Here is an 18,652-nt window from a genome sequence, read left to right as displayed (position 1 = left end):
TTTTGAGTCTCTTCGCCATGGTTGAGTCCAAAAAATTATGGGTGCTACCGGTATCGATGGAACCATTACATTGTTCTTCTTGATATGTCCTTTTAATTTTAATGTCTAGGGTTGTGATATACCTGTCCTGGCTGATAATGATACTTGCGGGATGCTCTTGTCATCTAGTTCTAGAGAGAATTCTGGGGCTCTTCGATTTCTTCTACGTCTGATTCATCACTATCTAAATCATTAGTTGCTTCGCATTTATACAGGTTTTTGGTCTCTTTTCCTTTAGCACACCTATGTTTAGGGTCCTGTTGTCGCGCAGATTGACACGACAACGCTCAGACCGGGGGCTGTCACCTTGATCCCCGATCCCTCCGTTTAAGCCTGTCTCCCGCGGCTAAGGGGGGTAGACCCTGCGAGATAATGAAGACCAACTGCCAAACAGTTGGGTGGGAGACACGAGACATGATAAAAAAGCACTCGATGGATTTGATTAATTTAGCAGACCAGTGCCTTAAGAGATTGTTATTAAAACGATTACTTGTTAAATGATATAAAAATATGAATCGTGAATAGCGATCATTTGTCATTAAAAGCAAGATATCTGTTAAAACCACAAAGCCTTGTAATGACCAAACCTCAACAATGATATCCAAATTTTGATCAATGCTTTAAACAACAGCGAAATTAAGAATTATTAACCAAATATCAATTTCGTATCTCGACTTGAAAATTTAGATCTCAGCATGAAAGATATGACAATTTCCGAAAATAACTGGATCTGACGAATTTTTTTTTTTTTTTTTTTTTTTTTTTTTTTGTATAAATCTAAAAAGAAAACTAAAAACTAAACTATATTACAAATAAAACTAAACCTAAATTAATTTAAATAAATGCTTTTTATTATTTTATTATTTTTTTTTATTTTTTATTTAAAAAAAAAATACTTAATCAAAAGTTAATTAAAAAATTTAAATCTCCTTAAATCTAAAATCTAACTATATAAAAAAAATAAAAATGAAACTAAGGCTAACACAAAAACTAACTAAAACAAATCTAAATAAAAAAAATTAACCTTTTTATATTTTATATTTTGTTTATTCACATCAAAGCCCAAAAGATAACATAACAAAAATTCATTCATAAATTAAACTAGGCAAAAAGTTATAAACTAAATCTAAAAAAAAAAAAAAAAATCAAAATCGAAATCGTGACTGTCCTAGCGTAACTGCCTGAACACTGAGCCGTCAACACTAATGCTAATCAAGACGCAAATGCATATAAAATGACCCACTGAGTTGAAACGATGATACCTGACCCAGTCAATGAAAAAATTTAACGCGGAAAACCTTCGACCAGGGAACGATTTAAAGCACGCGGGGATGGATCGATTTCAGATGTCCAAGGGAAATGGCTACACGATGATATGATGCGCTGAACTGAGAATATTTCTGTCCCGTCTGGCGATTTACCTGTCGATGGGCAATCCGATCCTTTTATTTATGGTCTCTGCAACGTAAATAAATACAGCAATGGCAGTAAATACGAGAGCAACGTCAATATGGTATTGCAATCCGTCGTGAAAACCGCCGCCCACAATGACGTATTGGCAACATATACTTATGGTGGAGTCTACGGCCTTGTGAAATGCAGGCCCGACGTCTCTCACAGCGACTGCCAAAGCTGTTCCGCTGCAGCCTCACAAATGGCCTATCAAGACTGCCCAAACGCTATAGGCGCTCGTGTTCAGTTGGAATTCTGCTTCATTTGCTATGAGAATTACGGTTTCTTCTCTGATCTCGATACCAAAGTTTCCTACGCTCTTGAGAATGTTAAGAGCAGCAATGATATTGAAGCTTTCAATTACACTGTCGCGAATCTCATGGAGACTCTGGCGTTTTAGCTTTACACCTCCGAACGTACCATCAAACCCAGAATTCATTTACGCTGAGAATTGAAGAACCCTGTCCGTGTATACCTTCGACAGCATAGGGTTTAGATCGGTTGTGTAAATCAAATCTCAGGAAGATACATACGCTGAGCGAACCACGCCTTGGAAACATTTCCTGGCTTTCAAATCAATTAAAGGAAATACGCAGACATTGTGATCGGATTGGCGTTTATCATTTACAGGTGCAGTGGGCAAGGAGATTGACGGCGGCCCTGCAATTGCAAAGAGACAAAATCCTATACCTGCAAACGCAAAAGAAAAACAAAACCCTAATGAAAACTGCATAAAGCAAAAATTTGAAAAATCTAGATCAGCTAATTTAATGTACAGATTTGGCCCCTTAACAGCCAGATTCAGCAATAAGAACGGAAATATTTTAAAGAAACGAAAATTTCAGATTTGTCACTGTGAAGAACTTCAGAAAGTCTCATGCAAATCAGATAAATAAACCGAATGATAAACCCAGGATCAAATCCAACTGGGCTCAACAAAAAATGCTTGCGGGAGTTGGCTGGTTCAGCCGAGAACTTCCCCTAATGCCCACCAAATCTTCTTCAATAAGGGTTTTTCTGCACAGCTCAGAAACAACCATCAGTAAAGAGGGCAAAAATGCTGCTAGATCTCAGGGAGTAATGGAGATCCCTGCCATTACTTCAGAAACCCTAACAGCACCCAAACCCTAGCAAGTGAACAAGATACCTGTGCTCACAATACTCTTAAAAAAGCTATTATCAATGACTGAAAATAAAATATGCAGAAACTAAAACAATCTCACAGCATTTCAAGAGAGTAACACCAGCAAGATATGGACCCCAAAGTCTTCTTTTATTAACCAGAAACAGATTTACAAGAGAGCTTCTTCAGCACAAGACTCACAGATCCAATGATCTGAAATGACCACCTAAGACCCTATATAAAGGAAATGATCCCAACGGCTAGTTCGAATGATCCATGTAGAAATGATCTCGACCGTTGATGAGGATCAAGACATCTCTTGATCTCATCCGTCGATTTATTCAATTTCATTTTTTAAATTTTTTTAAATTTTTTATTATTTATTATTTTATTTTATTTTTTAAATTTTTTAAATTTTTAAATTTTTTATTATTTTTTATTTATTTCATTTTTAAAATTTTTAAATTTTTAAATTTTTTATTATTTATTATTTTATTTCATTTTTTAAATTTTTAAATTTCTTAATTATTTTATTTCATTTTTTAAATGGATCATCGAACTAAGCCTTTGGAAACATCACCTAGGACCTAGGACTTAGGACTCACGAGGGGATTTAAAACATTTTCAACCCTCAAGACACATTACATCATGACTTTTACAATTTACATCTTAAGGGAAAAAACCCCTTTAACATAGACCCTCACAAATCTCCCAGTTCTGCGACACAACTATAATCTAGCAGATCAACACACTAGGATTCTCCTAAAATTCCAATGACAAAATCCATCCCGGCTTTGGGGTCAGGTTTGAAGGAAAACTCTGCCGATCCATGGATCGGTGAGACAAAAAACCTTCCGGGACGTAGATTACCACTAGAAAGTTAGGTCCACCTAGGCAATTCACATACACGACTCATATCTGCTAAGATTATTTACAATTAATACATGCAGACTGGGTTTACAATTAGATTGATCAAGCTGCTGATGACTGCTGGATGGCACGGACACGCTGATCAGGTGCTGCCCTTTTCTTGCAAAGAAAAAGGGGGTGTACTGCATGGGTAGTTGACCGGTAGAGGTCAACAGGTCCCATTTTTCGCTACAGCATTTACATTTGCCCTCTTTCATCCTTTGCATTTCCATGATAGTTTTTTCTCCTTCACGAAGATGAGGTGGAACATATTTTGTGTTATCGGTATTTGCAGACTGGGGAAATCTTCGTCTCGAATATACTCTTTCAGCCTTTGACCACAGTATCTTGTCAAATTTCTTTTTGGCAGCTTTTGCCTTTTGTCTTGCTACTTCTATCAACGTAATGTCATGAAGCTCAAGCTCTGATACCACATGAAGCACCAAAACTCAGCAATTAACAGCAATGATATATATATTATTAATAATTGAATTGGTGATGTTACAATTTGTGAGAGGCCCCTGGCTTTATACTGCCTTTGGTGCCCTTGGTTAATGGCATGATCTGTGATCATGCCCTTTTGCTTATTTTAACTAATTTTTACATAACATCAGCAATGACTGCACCATTCATGTAATGACTATAAATGTAATAATGAGGCTCATTATCTAATAGATTTATAGCTTATAAAAGCATTAATTGTTGACCATGAGGGTAGTAACGTCATAAGGAAGACTTGGTATAGGAATCTCTGTTAATAATCATTTTATTTATGTGTGCAGTCTTCTCTGTTTCTACATCAATAATTATCCACTTATCTGTTTCTTATTTAAGGAAACACTATCTTCACCTTTGAGATGAACATCAATGATTCAATCATGTAATAGTACAGGAGGTTGAATGTTTCTTGCACCAGTAGTTACATTTGGTTCAATAAGTGTCATCTTTTTGTTGTAAGCTGTTTTCCTAATTCTTGAAAATATTTTATGGCTGTAACATTGTTGATGAAGGTTCTATTTATGTGGTACAGATTCCTCTCCAATTAGCATCACCATTAGATGCTACTACACTGGGTGGTTTGAAGCTAAGCTTGGCTGGTGATCATCAGTATATAAATGCAGGCCTAGCTGTTGCCCTCTGTCGTACTTGGCTTAGCAGAACTGGACATTCTGATCTGTTGGAGAGTGTTCGTTGATGTGGCCTTTGTACAAATTGTGGTTTTTATTTGTGTGGATGTGTCGTTGTTAAGGTTGTAAACAAATGGTCCTTCCCTAACATGAGGCATGTTTTTCACGGTCCAGGTAGATGATGACAGATACTTGCCAAAGCCCTTCATTAAAGGGCTTGTCACAACCAATTTTCCAGGTCGTTCACAGGTTATTCATGATCCGTATACAAGATCTTTTCAACAGCATAGTGAGGGAGAAGCTGGAATTGCTGATGCTGGTGAGCTGTGTTTCTATTTGGATGGAGCACACAGTCCAGAAAGCATGGACGAATGTGCAAAGTGGTTTTCACAAGCTATAAAAAAGGAAAAACAGTCAATTAGTGAGGCTGGGGAAGTGTTCAATGAAACTGAAAATGGCTACAGTAGTCTATTGCCAGATTTAGAGCAGCAGTTCCATAGTAAAGAAAATTTCAGCAATAATTCAAAACAGGTCAGTTTCTGACCTACCTGGTTGCTTAATATTCCACTTTCTTTGTATATTCATGTAAGAACTATTTGGCTTCACTATCATAATGCCAGTTCCAGAAGTGACAATCTTGCATGTCTTAGTGATATGAAAATCACACCTTAAGTTGAGTTTGATGGTCAATTTTTTCTGTTGTTTGTCTCCAGATTCTCATATTTAACTGCATGGCCGAGAGGGACCCACAGTTACTTCTTCCTCGCCTTTTCCATACGTGTTCTTTACATGGTATTGTAATTCAATTTGTAATCCATTTTTTGAACCCAATTGAAATAGGTCTCTTTCCCATCAATAGCACATCCTTTCTTATTATCTTGAAAACTGGATAATACTTCAATTCTCTGTATATAAATCACCTTCGACATGATAAGAACAGCTATAGCCTGCAAGAGCAACACGATACATCTAGAGTCATCTCCTTAAAAAAATGGATAATACTTCAATACTCTGCATATGTGTCACCTCCATCATGGTGAAAATAAGTATAGCTTGTAAGAGGAACACAATATTGAGAATTGGCAACTATGGTCCGAATGTCACCTTTAAAAGCGATGGAGAAACTTAATTTTTGATCCTTGACCAAGTAAACCTCAAAAAGTCAAGTCGACCTCAATTCAAAAATTGACCGTCCAAAGTCACATAAAATGACTTTGACCTCTCATTTGAATTTTGGACATCACATCAGGCATCAAATCATCTCTGAAATTGCAGGCTGAGTTCACACATGCGAAGAGGAGATAGAAAGTTATGTTTTGACTTGCGTTGACTTTCTGTTTTGCACTATTCTGACCTGCATTGACTTCCGTTGACCGAGTTCTTCTTCTGCTGCTTTGACCGAGTTCTTGGAGGGAGACTTTGACCAAATTTATTTCTGGGTTGACCAAACTGTTTTGGCCACTTCGACTGGTTTTGATTGCAGGTTGATTGTGGAAGTTTGACCAAATTGCAGAAGGATATTTTGAATCTGTTTTGACTGAGTTTGACTGAGGAAGGAAGGCCGAATTTAGGGCTGACCAAACTTTTCTGAGCAGCTGGTCCATTGACTTTGACTGGTTAGGGCAGACCATTGACTGTTCCTCCACATGCTGAAAATTTTGCAGACTGATATTTTGACCAGATTTGACTTTATCTCTCATTATTGGATTTTTTTGGATTGGTTGAATTGGGAAGTCAAAGCTTGACTTTGACTGGTTCTTGGATGTACTATTGAACTGATGTATATCATGCTAAACATTGATTGACTAATAGAAGAAGAATTGATCAAAAGGTTTTCCCCATTGTGAGGTTTTCCCTGGTTTTTGACCAAGTCTTTGTGTTTCATTGTGCTTGGCTATCTTCTATTGTGCATTTATTGTTTACTGTTCTATCCATAATTGGTTATCTGTTATTGGGGTGATTGAAATTGGAAGAAATTGTTTAAAGTGATTATAACAGCATAGAACACTGTGGAAAATTAATATGGTATCGGAGTTGAGGTGAAGGTTAGCCTAAGGAGACCAGAGAGCACCCCTTGGAGACACTCTTTTTGCTGATTGGAGATCATTTTGTTGGGCAAAATGACTTCCTCCTACTTCAAGACCGAAGAAAAGTTCAATAATGCCTCCAACTTTGCAGCATGGAGGGCTAGATTAGATTTGACCCTTGAAGAAAATGTTGATTTTGAGTAGCTTGGGAGGTACTTCAAGCCCTAAGATTCGGGGCTTGGAGGGCAAAGCACCACAAGAGTCACTTGTCGGCTTGGAACCCAAGGTAGGGGTTTTGGACCCATTGGGGTTTGGGTCAAAACCATGAGCACATTGACATGTGATTGATGGGGATGATAGCTCTCGACGAGACGAATCTAACACAACGAGAATCATCCAATTCCGAGTTGTAGAAATGGAGATATGCATTTTTGAAGTTTATATCGAATTCTGTGGCTAGATTCTTCCTGCAATCCCCACTGAGCCTGGATGATTCTGTCAGAAAGAGATCATCCACATACAATACTAAGATCAACAACTCATTCTCTATAACCAGATAGTAGAGATTTGGATCCGTGTCACTCTTGACAAATCCCATATTCTACAAGTAGTCATCAATTCTACCATACCATGCTCTAGGTGCCTGTGTCAACCCATACAAGGCTTTCTTCAACCTGCATACATGAGACTTCTTCTCATGTGTCTCAAAGCCCTCTGGTTGTTCAATGTATACCTCTTCTTCTATTACCCCGTTCAGAAAACTTGTTTTCCATCTGATGAATCTCCCACCCCATCTGAGCTGCAAGAGATATCACGGTTCTAATAGATGTATACCTGGCTACCGGGGCGAAGGTCTCTTTGTAGTCAATTCCTTCCTTCTAAGCATACCCCTTAGCCACAAACCTGGCCTTATATTTCTCAACATTGTCGTCTGCAGCATATTTGATCTTGTAGATCCATCTCGAACCTACCACTGACCTATCTTGAGGTCTTGGCACTACCTCCCAGACATCGTTCACCATAATGGAGTTGTACTCCTCTACCATCGCATCTAGCCAAACCTGATGTTGAGCTGCCTCCTGGAAACTGATAGGCTCCCCATCCTGAGCTACTAATCCTTGATATCTTTTTGGCTGTTTTCGCTCCCTCTTATTGTTTCTTGGCTCACTAATGAAGTCCTCTGCATCTCGCGGAATCTGATGAAGTTCCCTACTACTTCTTCCTCTGCTAGCAGGTGCTTCTGTTAGCTCCTCCTCCTCATCTTGAATCTTCCTGACCCGAGGAAGAATTCTTTACTTCCATTGGTTGAAGAGGTTTAACCAACAACTTCTCTTTTGACTGCTCCTCGGAAGACATGTCACGAGATTTTCTGAAAGCCATGTCCTCCATGAACTTTAGATCTCGTTGAACTACTACCTTCCTGCTCCCTGGAAGATAGATTTTGTATACATTAGCGTTCTCGCTATATCCCACCAGATATCCCTTTTCCGTAGTTTGATCCAGCTTTTTCCTCTTTTCCTCGAGTATGCGGCAATATGCTAAACTCCCAAATATCCTGAAATGACTGACTTTAGGTGTCTTCCCTGTGTAAAATCTTTTTCTGGAGTAATCTTGCCCAATGCCCGATGAGGAGTCCTGTTCTGAACATAGACTACTGCGTTGCATGCTTCTACCCACAGGAATTTGGCATGTCCTAACCATACATCATGGCCCTAGCTGCTTCTACAATAGTCTTGTTCTTCCTTTCTGCTACTCCATTCTGCTCCGGATTGTAGGGAGCTATCCACTCTCTTCTAATGCCCTCCTTAGCGCAAAAATCAGTGAAGTCCTTATCGACACACTCTGTACCAATATCTGAGCGCAAAAATTTTATTTTCTTCCCAGTCAAATTCTCCACCAAAGCCTTGAACTCTTTGAATCGACAGAAAACCTCGTCCTTGGTTTTCAGAAAATAAATCCAATCCAAGTTTTCCTTAAGTGGTCATCAATGAAGGTAAGGAAATACTCGGCACCACTAAAAGCTTTGACAGACATAAGTCCGCAGATATCTGAGTGTATCAATCCTAGTACACTCTTGGCCCTGTGTCTACTCCTAGGAAATGCTACCTTGGCATACTTTCCTAGAGCACATCCTCTGCATACATCATCTCGTTTCGTACTAAGATCCAGAACTCCTGTTACAATGCTCCTGAGAATTCTCAGAGCTCCATGGTGCAAATGTCCCATTCTTTTGTGCCATAGTTCGTTCAAGTCCTTGTCTCCATGACTTCCTATTAGTGTCATTGGTGATTCTAGTTGTAATCTATACAACCTGTTACTTTTGATCCAGATTTGCACTTTCTTTTTCCAGCGTGGGTGTTTGACGTATACCTTCTCCTTGATGAAATAGACATCATAGCCCTTGCTTTGAAGTTGCGACACGGAACATAAGTTCATCCCCAATCCTGGTACATGCAACACACTTGTAGCACGGAACCGTTCTCCCGATTCTATTTGAAAAACTATGGTACCCTTCCCTACTGGAGTACAATTTGCCTTGTTACCCATGGTGATATGAAAGTTCATCTTCTCTTCTCGATATTTTGAGAAACATTCCCTAATTCCCGTCATATGCTCAAAGGCTCCACTGTTTATATACCATACTTTTGATGATGCAGAACTAGTCATACAAGCCACTTCTTCTTCAAGCCTGGAAGCCAACATAGAGAAATTGAAATCTCTTTCTCTTGTGCAATTTTCTGAAAACCTGTGCAAGTCTCATTTTATTTCAGTTCATGATTTGTATGTATGTGTAGTCTACAATAGTGTTTTCATCGCTATTTAAATAATTAAATAACTTGTTAAATGTAAAAAAAAGTAGGAGATGATAAACCAATGATTGTAGTAGGATTTCTGATGTGTAGATTCAGAAATTTTCACATGGTATCAGAGCGTTATAGATCATAGGAGACTAAAGACACTAACCGAGAGATCCAGAGAATTTGCTGCAAAGAAGCAGATGTCTCGAGTGACAACGTTGTTTCAAAGGCAGAGGAGCAACTACAGGAGTGATGCAAAGCCAGAGAAGTGACATTGAGGCTCACGCAGTGCTTGTGTGAGCATTTCGAGCCTGCAGAGTGTGACGCAGAAACCGAGAGGAGCCTACGTAGTGACTATGTCAGCTCTCTAGGCCAACGCAAAGCCTGAGAAGTTCGAATCAGTGAGATGCCGAGGCTGGAGGAACAGATTCGATCTAAGGAGCTAGTGGGAGATTGTTTCTATTAGTGCAGAACAGTGTCTGTGGAGACAAAGTCGAGGTAGAGGGAGTCACTGCCTTGCTATATTTTTGGCCAAAGAAATCTAGATCCGAGTTGCAACTGCAAAGGAGGATTGGAGAGGAGTGATTTGACATTTGGCCGGAGGATTAGAAAGGAGTGATTCACCATTTGGCCAAAGGATTTCTGTGAAGGAAATCAGGACTCAAAGGGAGTCTAGAGGAGCTTGTTCCTTAGAGGATTTCTAGCGCCAAAGAAATCCAGATCCGAGTCTTGCTAGATTAACAGCAGGAGAAGGAGAAGAGAACTAGTCCTATTTTTTGAGCAGAGATGGCAGTCATTGGATTGAGGGATCAGGACAGATTGGATGGAACCTCCAATTTTGTCATCTGGAAGGCCAGGATCCTGGCAATCCTAGACAAATATCACATCAAGGACTATGCCTTGAAAGTAGTTGTTTCGGTCAACATTGAACCGTAAAAGAAGTATGAGGAGGCACAGGTGAAGGCCAAGTGCATGATTCTAGATGGGGTCAAAGATCATGTAGTACCACACATTGTTGAGAAGGAAACAGCAAGGGAGATGTGGGAGGTGTTGGCAACCTTGTACCATGGCACTTCCATCCTGTGGATAATCAACTGAGACAGTATCAGATGTAGAAGGGAGAGGAGATCGATCGCTTCCTCCTCAGGTTGCAAGGGATTCTTGACTAGTTGACTTCCATGGGGTCTACACTAGAACTTGAGTTCATGGTCAGGACTGCCTTGAATGTAGTCACTAAGGACTGGGAGACATTTGTCCAAGGCATCTTGGGCAAAGAAACTTTCCTCAGTTGGGAGGAGATGTAGGTAGCTCTTCGGCAAGAAGAAATCAAGAGGTTGACCAAGGAAGGGAGTAGCAGCAAAGGAACCCAAGTCAAGGAGGAGGAGGAGGATGCAGCTCTCGCATCATCAGGACAACAATGGCAGCAAAAGAGAAAGAAGAAAGATATTTCCAAGGTAAGATGCTTCAAGTGTGGGGAACTTGGAGATTATGCCACTCAGTGCCCCTAGAAGAATGGCAAGGAGAAGGCTTCTGACTCAAACGTTGCTCCAGCAAAAGCTGGAAGGAAGGCGAGGATGATGATTGTGCCATGAGTGCCCATGCGCCTTGGAGAAGAGGTAGGGCGACATGGAGTTGTAGTTGAGAGGACTACATGACAGGCAGGATCCTTGAGGTGCCCAAACTCTTGGATCACATACGGCTATGGGAGCCCTTAACGATAGTAGCAAAATGACGGGTGTCGGTTGGAGCGAGGTGTGATGGATAGTGGCAAAGCTAGAGTGCCAAAGTCTGAGGCAGTGCAATGGATGTTGTAGCAGTGCGAGAGGCACAAAGCAGTTTGCAGCAATGCAGTAGCAGCAAAGGGTGAGCACAGATTAGCAGCAGAGGTAGCTTCAGCATCACGAGGCATCCAAACTGACCAGCATGTCAGTTTTTGGGTGAAGTTTCAGTTACTTACTTCTCAGTAACTAAGTTGCAGTGCAGCAGTTAGCAGTGGCAGTGCTATGGGTAGCATGAGGCATCATTTTGAGAGGGAGTTGTAGTACAGATGTATCAGTAGCAGTGGCAGAGTCATGGGCAGCAATATAGGAAGCAGCAGTGAAGTGGATGAAGGGCAGCAGGCCAAGCATCAACAACACAGAGGACCGATGCAGTGGATCAGTTTAGTACTTCTATTGAGAAGTATTGCTAGAGCACATTCCTCGCTAAGAGGGAGTGTTGTTTTTGGGTAGCATCAGATGTTCTCTGCTCCGAAATTTTGTGGAGGGGCTAGAACACATGGGATCTCCAAGACCCAGAAATTGTTTGGAGAAATTCCACCCAAATGAGGAGTTATTAAAATAATTAATATTTTTAATGGGTTCCTAAGTCTAAACCTAGGAAAATAAAAATATTAATGGGTATTAATAAGAATATGGGTGAGAAACTTCTGAGTGACGAGGATCGAGTCTGTTTTAATCTTAGCCATTGATTAGGGACCTAATTTCGATCATTGATTCATCAACAAGGAAAGTATAAGAGGAGGCTTGACGATCAGTTGGAGACACACTTGAGAGATCAGTCAGTTCGATTTTTGGGGCGTGGTTTGCTGAGAAAATCGAATAGGTGATCTGAGTTGCAGTGAGGGGCAGTTTGGCAAAGGGACTTCAGTCCAAGGCTGAGAATACATAGCAGAGAAGCAGAGGAGCACCAGGAGAGCTCTGACGCAGTGACGCAATGGAGGCTAAGAGCTCTCAGTGACGCAGTGGAGGCTAAGAGCTCTCAGTGTCACAATGACGCAGAGGGAGAGCTCTGATGCAGTGACGTAGAGAGAGATCTTTGACGCAGTGACTCAAAGGGAGAGCTCTGACGCAGTGTTGCAGCTCCTAGAGGAGGTGACACCGTTCCAGTGCAGAGCTTGAAGTAGCCATCGCTGCCTAGCACTAGGAACAATGCAGTCACCTATGGGGTTTGTTCATCTGTCTCTAGATAGAGGTACTTCTGTCGGGTTTGTTCTTTGTTGGGTGAGCCGGATTTGGCATCCGAGTTGTATTCAGAAATATGCTTAATAATACAAACCCTCTATATGTTGCACTGGTCTTCCCAAATTGGGTTTTTTCGGGGACGATTGTCCAAAAATAACGGCGTCTCTTGTGTATTTGTCTCATTTTATTTCAATTCATGATCTGTATGTATGTTTAGTTTGCAATAGTGTTTTCATCGCTATTTAAATAATTGAATAACTTGTTGAATGTAAAAACAAGTAGGAGATGGTAAATCAGTGATTGTAGTAGGATTTCTGATGTGTAGATTCAGAAATTTTCACACCCAACATAGAAAATATGCTGCAAAGGACAATAGGGTCCGATATTATGTCATTATTAGATGGTTTTTCTTGTTATAACCAAGTTTGGGTTAAAGATGAAGATCGGCATAAGACCACCTTCACCACACCTTGGGGTGCTTTTGAATATCTCAGAATGCCTTTTGGTTTAAAAAATGTAGGGGCTACTTTTCAAAGAGCTATGGATTATGCTTTCAAGGGATTAATTGGAAAAATCATTGAGATCTATCAAGATGACCTCACTGTTTTCTCTAAGGATGGTAAAGCTCATATCAACCATCTAAAGAAGGTTTTTGACAAATGTGATGAATTTGGCATATCATTAAACGCAGCCAAGTCTGTTTTTTGGGTGACCAACGAGAAATTATTGGGACATATCATTTCCAAAGATGGAATCAAGATTGATCCTGAAAGAGTTGAGGCTATTCAACAAATTCCATTACTTCATAATCTTAAGTCCCTGGAGTCTTTCCTTGGTAAGACAATTTTCCTCAGGGGATTCATTCCAGACTATGCTAAAATTGCTAAACCCATACAATGTCTTCTAAAGAAAGATGCAAAGTTTGTTTGGAAAGCGGAAGGTAAGATAGGATTTCAAAATATCAAAGATGCCATAGCCAAAGCTCCTGTCTTGGTTAGTCTAGATTATTCAAAAGACTTTATGATTTTTTCATTTGCTTCTGAAGAAACTATAGCAGGTGTTCTCTGTTAGTTTTGTAGCATCCGATGTGTTATAGCCTTCAAATTTTGTGGAGAGACTAGAATACATGAGATCTCCAAAACCCAAAAATCTTTTCTAGAAATTTCGCATAGAAATGACCTAATTAGATTATTAGCTAGTTTTTAAATATTTCCTAAGTCTATACTTAGGGAATATGGTTAATTAATCGGTGTTAATTAAGTCAAGGCGTGAATGATTTAGAAAATCACATGAATCTATCTAGAGATGATCCTAGACATTGATTAAGTTTTAATCTTGGTCGTTGGTGCTCCAACAAAGTTATATAAAAGGAGGTCCATGTGGTGATGGAGAAGACACTTGAGAGGTTCGATTTCTGAGAAGATCGATTTCCAGAGGAGCAGCAGTCAGTTGACAGAGAGAGAGCTAGAAATCGAAGTAGTGAGAGAGGGGTAGAGACAGTGAAGCCGAAGGAAGATTTCCAGATCCGGTGAGTGCATTTGCAAAGAGGTTGAAGAGCCATAGAGAGGCTGACGTTGGGGCAGTGTAGTATCCTCTAGAAGCAGTTTCAATTCTGCTAGGGAAAAGCCAAGTTTCAATGCCAGAGTCTGGACAGAGGTTTCGGGGGCTAGGAGAAACATTTTCCCAAACAGCAGCAGACTAGACAGCTTGAGGAGAGGTTGATCCAGACTGAGCGCAGAAGGGACTGCACTAGGGTGATGCAAAGCTAGCGCAGAGGCAGTTTGGACGACTCACTTGGAGTTGCAGTCGGAGCCCGTATTTTCCTATGTGGTGAGGAAAATTCCTCACTAGATTCTTGTCAGCATTTTCTCTGCAAGATTGCCAGTATTTGGCATCCAGATTGTACTCAGATTATTTCACTATTGCTTAATAATAAAACCCTCAGCTGTTGGGCAGGTTTTCCCAAGTTGGGTTTTTCCGGAGACATTTGTCCAAAAATAATTGTGTTATTTTTATGTGTTTGCTAGCATTTCTTCCAGCATTTATTCTTCCGCAGTTTTATTTGTGTAGATTGCAATGAGATTTATTCAGTATTTGTCGTAGCAAACAACAAATAAATTGTTAAATAAAATTAACAATTAGGAGAATAATTTCCAGTCGCTGCAATAGGATTCCAGTTTGGAATTTTCATATTCTCTTGCAGAAAAAAAAAGGTGGCTATGAGCAGCCAATTGCTTTCATGATCAAATCCTTGCAAAATTCAAAGTTAAAATACAGCATTATGGAAAAACAAGCTTATGCATTAGTCAAGTCCCTTAAGCATTTCAAGACATATGTGGGTTATTAAAATATTATTGCATTGGTTCCACACTCATCTATCAAAGATGTATTAACTCAAATTGATTGCTTGGGAACTCGTGCTACATGGGTAACCAAAGTTCAAGAGTATGATCTTGAGATTAGACCGACCAAGCTTATCAAGAGCAAGGATTGCCTCAAATGTTGACAGAAAGTAATGAGCAAGCCTTAGAGATGGTTTGCCATAATGAGGTTATTGAGCCTTCTATCTCCCCCAAGCTTCGAGAACTGGAAAGGATCAAATGGTATAAGGACATCATTTATTATTTGACAAATCTAACTTGTCTTGATTACTTGGTAGCCCATAAAATGAGGGCTCTTAGATTAAAGGCATCCAAGTATTGTATTTTAAAAGATGACCTTGGGTGGAGAAACCCTGATCGGATAATACTCATATGTGTTGGTGAAAATGAGGCTAGGCAGCTTAGCACCGAGTTCCATGCAGGATTTTGTGGGGGTCATTTCGCAACAAAAACCACGACCCACAAGATTTTGCGTGCAAGATATTATTGGCCCACCATTTTTTTAGATGTCCATAAATTTGTCAGAAGTTGTAAAGAGTGCCAGCTTTTCACAGGGAAACAAAAATTAGTAGCCTTGCTTCTCCAATCGGTCGTAGCAGAAGCCCCTTTTCAACAATGGGGGTCGGATTTCATTGGTAAGTTTTAACAAAATTCTAGTAATGGTTATTCATGGATTCTGACTGCAACAGATTACTTCACAAAGTGGGTTGAGGTCGTTTTGACAAAGCATGCCACTGAGAAGGTTGTCATGGATTTTATTGAGAATCACATCATTACTCGATTTGGTGTTCCAGCCAAAATCACGACTAACAATGCCAAGGCTTTCAGCTCTTCCGAGTCTTCTTCTTTCATCGTCAAGTATGGAATTATCATATCTCATTCTTCAAATTATTATCCCCCAAGAAATGGTCTGGACGAATCAAGCAATAAAAATTTAATAACCATCATTAAGAAAATTGTGGGGGATAATAAACAATCTTAAGACAGTAAGATCAAGTATGCATTATGGGCAGATAGGATCACGAAGAAGAGGGCCACCAGAAAATGTCCTTTTGAGCTTGTTTATGGTTTTGAAGTAATCTTGCCTGTTCATCTCAAGCTTCCTGCTTATCAGCTCCTTCAACATTTTACAGAGGACAAAGATGCAGTGCAGAAAAGAATAGATCAGATAATGGAACTTGATGAGACCCGCAAAGACACTTTTGATCACATATGTCAAAGTCAGGCCAGAACTAAAGAAGGATTCAACAAATCCGTACGAAACAGATCTCTACAGATTGGTGACATGGTATTATTATGGGATCACAGGAATGAGAAGCTCAGAAACAATGGAAAGTTCGATAGTTTATGTCTTGGACTATATATTATCAGAGGAATCATTGGAGCAAATTCTTTTTATCTAAATGCTTTGGAAGGCGATCCTGTGGACCTGCCATCAAATGGGCAGATGCTGAAATTATACTACAGAGATGATATCTGATGCCATGGGGCATCGTTTGTATAGTATCTCTAACCCTACTCTTTTATTTCATGTGATTAGCTTGTTTTATTTCACACATTCATGTTATGTCTTTTATGTTTCAGTTTTGTTAGAGTAGATTTTTCTATTCCAGTAGGATTTACTATGTATACATGATGATTTCGATTTTGAATGGATATCTATTTGATGAACTTTTGTTTTCTTGGATGCAGGATTATAGGGTTCTCACGCTACTTCATGGAAGCAACGTGTCCCCATATGGAGCCAGATGTTGCACACATTTTGTCAAAGTTCCAAGGAAGCAGATATGCCAAAGATTTTTTCAAATGATCGGATCATCAATCAGCAGTTTATTGAACCTTTGTAAACCAATTTTGCAAATTTATAATGTAAATCATGCTAGTAAGATCGTATATGTATGTAACAACCTAGATAAGCCTATTATTTGGGCGAAAATTTCATCCTAGGAGGTTTTTTGTCTCACTGATTCATTTGTGTTTCTAAACATAGATGGTCGGCAGAGTTTTTCCCTTCAGCCTCACCCTAAAGCTAAGGTGGAATTCTTTGTCAAAATCTTAGGTGAGTCATAGTGTTTTAGTCGAGTATTATGTAAAAGTGATTTGGGAATAATTTACGCTAATTGGCTAAATTATTTTATTACAAATCACTTGGTCTACTAGATCACATTGTGTCGCAGAATTGTGTATGTAATTTGAGGGTCTAAGTCGAACAGGTATTCCCTCTTTGAGGGTTGAATTTGTAAAAATCTTATGAAAAAATATTGTAGTGCATGGTCCCTCATACTTAGACACCATGGCTAAAATATTGGAGGGCGGAAAAATTATTAATCCCCTCAAGTGTCAATTAATTAAATTTTCTGGAAAAAATAAATTAAAATCCTAAGCCAGAAATTTAATTAATTATAGTCAAAATTAAATGTCTAGAGAAATTAAATTCTCCAAGTGAAAAAATTCGTGGGTCTCAAAAGAATTAATTTTTGAAGGTCTCCACCAAGGGAATATTGGATATTTCAAGAAAAATTGGACTCTTGGACTTTGGTGGTTAAGTCAAAGTCAATTTTTTGAGGAAATTAGCTCAAAATTAATTATTTTGAGCTAATAAAAAAGGGATTTAATGAAAAATTCCAAAATTCCTCAAAAAAATGTTTTCAACGGCTAAGATTAAAAGATCATCAAGGATTTATCAACGGCCAATATTATTTTGACGAGTATCAAGCCAACTAGCCATTATTTTTCCACTTGGAAGATTTATCTATAAATTAGAGAGTCATTTGTGTCAAAAGCCATTTGATGTTTGGCTAAGAAACCGTTGCAGAAAATTGATGTAACACTACAGTCCCATTGGGAACATTTATTTGAATCATAATAAAAACTTTGGGGTGCAGTTCATGGTGTTCAGTGTTCATTGATTTGTGGTATGTGCTAGGTACGGGCTTTCCTATATTGTGCTTTTTAATTTTAAAATTTGTTTTTCATTAGATGGGCATAAAATCATTATATTGATAGATTCTGGGTTTATCTTAGATGATTTCGTTCGCCATATGTCTAACAAATTTTCTTGAGAAAAATATATAGTGTTTGCAGGTTCCCTATTCTTTAGTCCCCAAGTTCACAAACTGTGGGCATGAACTGACCTTGTTTGGACTCCAGATATTTATATGGTTGATCTAACTTCACTAAGGTTATAGTATGCATTAAATTTTTGAAAGTATTATTAGCCATTTATCAAAGAAGAACTCCATAAAAAAATCTTTCAAAATTTCTTTCAAGCATTGTATATTTGTAAATAAATTTGTAAAATTATTTTGTATATTGTTTCTATTAATTGGGGTTTTAAAATTTATGTACATATTGGGGTTTTGGCTATTTGTAAATCTATTTGTGCAGGTGAGATCAAGTGGAGAACGCTGGAATAGAGCTAGATCTAGGCCTTTGAGGATAAGATCTAGTCTACAATTTTTTTTGCAAGATCAGCCATTGAAAAAATTGAACAAAATTGCAGATCTGAAGGAGATTAATTTTTCTAAAGTTGTGGTTTCATTTTTCAGCCTTCTTGGGCCCTAATCTAGCCCATATAGGGTCAGCGTTAGCCTCTTCCCCCCTTGCATCAGCCTAAAAGCCTCCTTTGTCATCTTTTTAGGGCCTTTCTGAGCTGGTCGTCCCCTTTAGGGTCCTCGGCCTCCCCTCCTTGCCCTAGCATCTAAGTTTTAGGGCCTTTTTAGGCCTGGTCGTAAGGCCTAGAGGCCTCAGCCTCCTCTTTCAACCTTCTTTTCCTTAGTCGTGGCCCTTGTGAGGACCACAACAACCCTTTAGGGCCGCTAGCCCTCGAAGGG

At 39.2% G+C, this 18,652-nt stretch overlaps 1 protein-coding gene across 5 annotated transcripts in view; it reads left to right on the top strand.

The window, feature by feature from the left end:
• LOC149147539 (folylpolyglutamate synthase-like) overlaps window positions 1-18,652 on the top strand; it is a 592,546-nt gene that overhangs the window by 400,759 nt on the left and 173,135 nt on the right. For all 5 annotated transcript variants that reach the window (XR_016262194.1, XR_016262193.1, XR_016262192.1 and 2 more), the window contains exons 11-13: window positions 4,554-4,709; window positions 4,825-5,181; window positions 5,364-5,442. Coding sequence is in view for 2 of the 5 variants with exons in the window: in XM_089437869.1 (XP_089293995.1) it covers window positions 4,554-4,709; window positions 4,825-5,181; window positions 5,364-5,442 (592 nt within the window). In the remaining 3 variants the exon portion in view is untranslated. The remainder of the gene's footprint in view (window positions 1-4,553; window positions 4,710-4,824; window positions 5,182-5,363; window positions 5,443-18,652) is intronic.

Source organism: Pinus tabuliformis, chromosome 9 (genome assembly GCF_031772625.1).
Source record: "Pinus tabuliformis cultivar Carrire ecotype Pingquan chromosome 9, CPIR1, whole genome shotgun sequence".
Lineage (NCBI taxonomy): Eukaryota > Viridiplantae > Streptophyta > Pinopsida > Pinales > Pinaceae > Pinus > Pinus tabuliformis.
The sequence above is the reverse complement of the archived record's forward strand: the minus strand, read 5'-3'. Positions and strand labels throughout refer to the sequence as shown.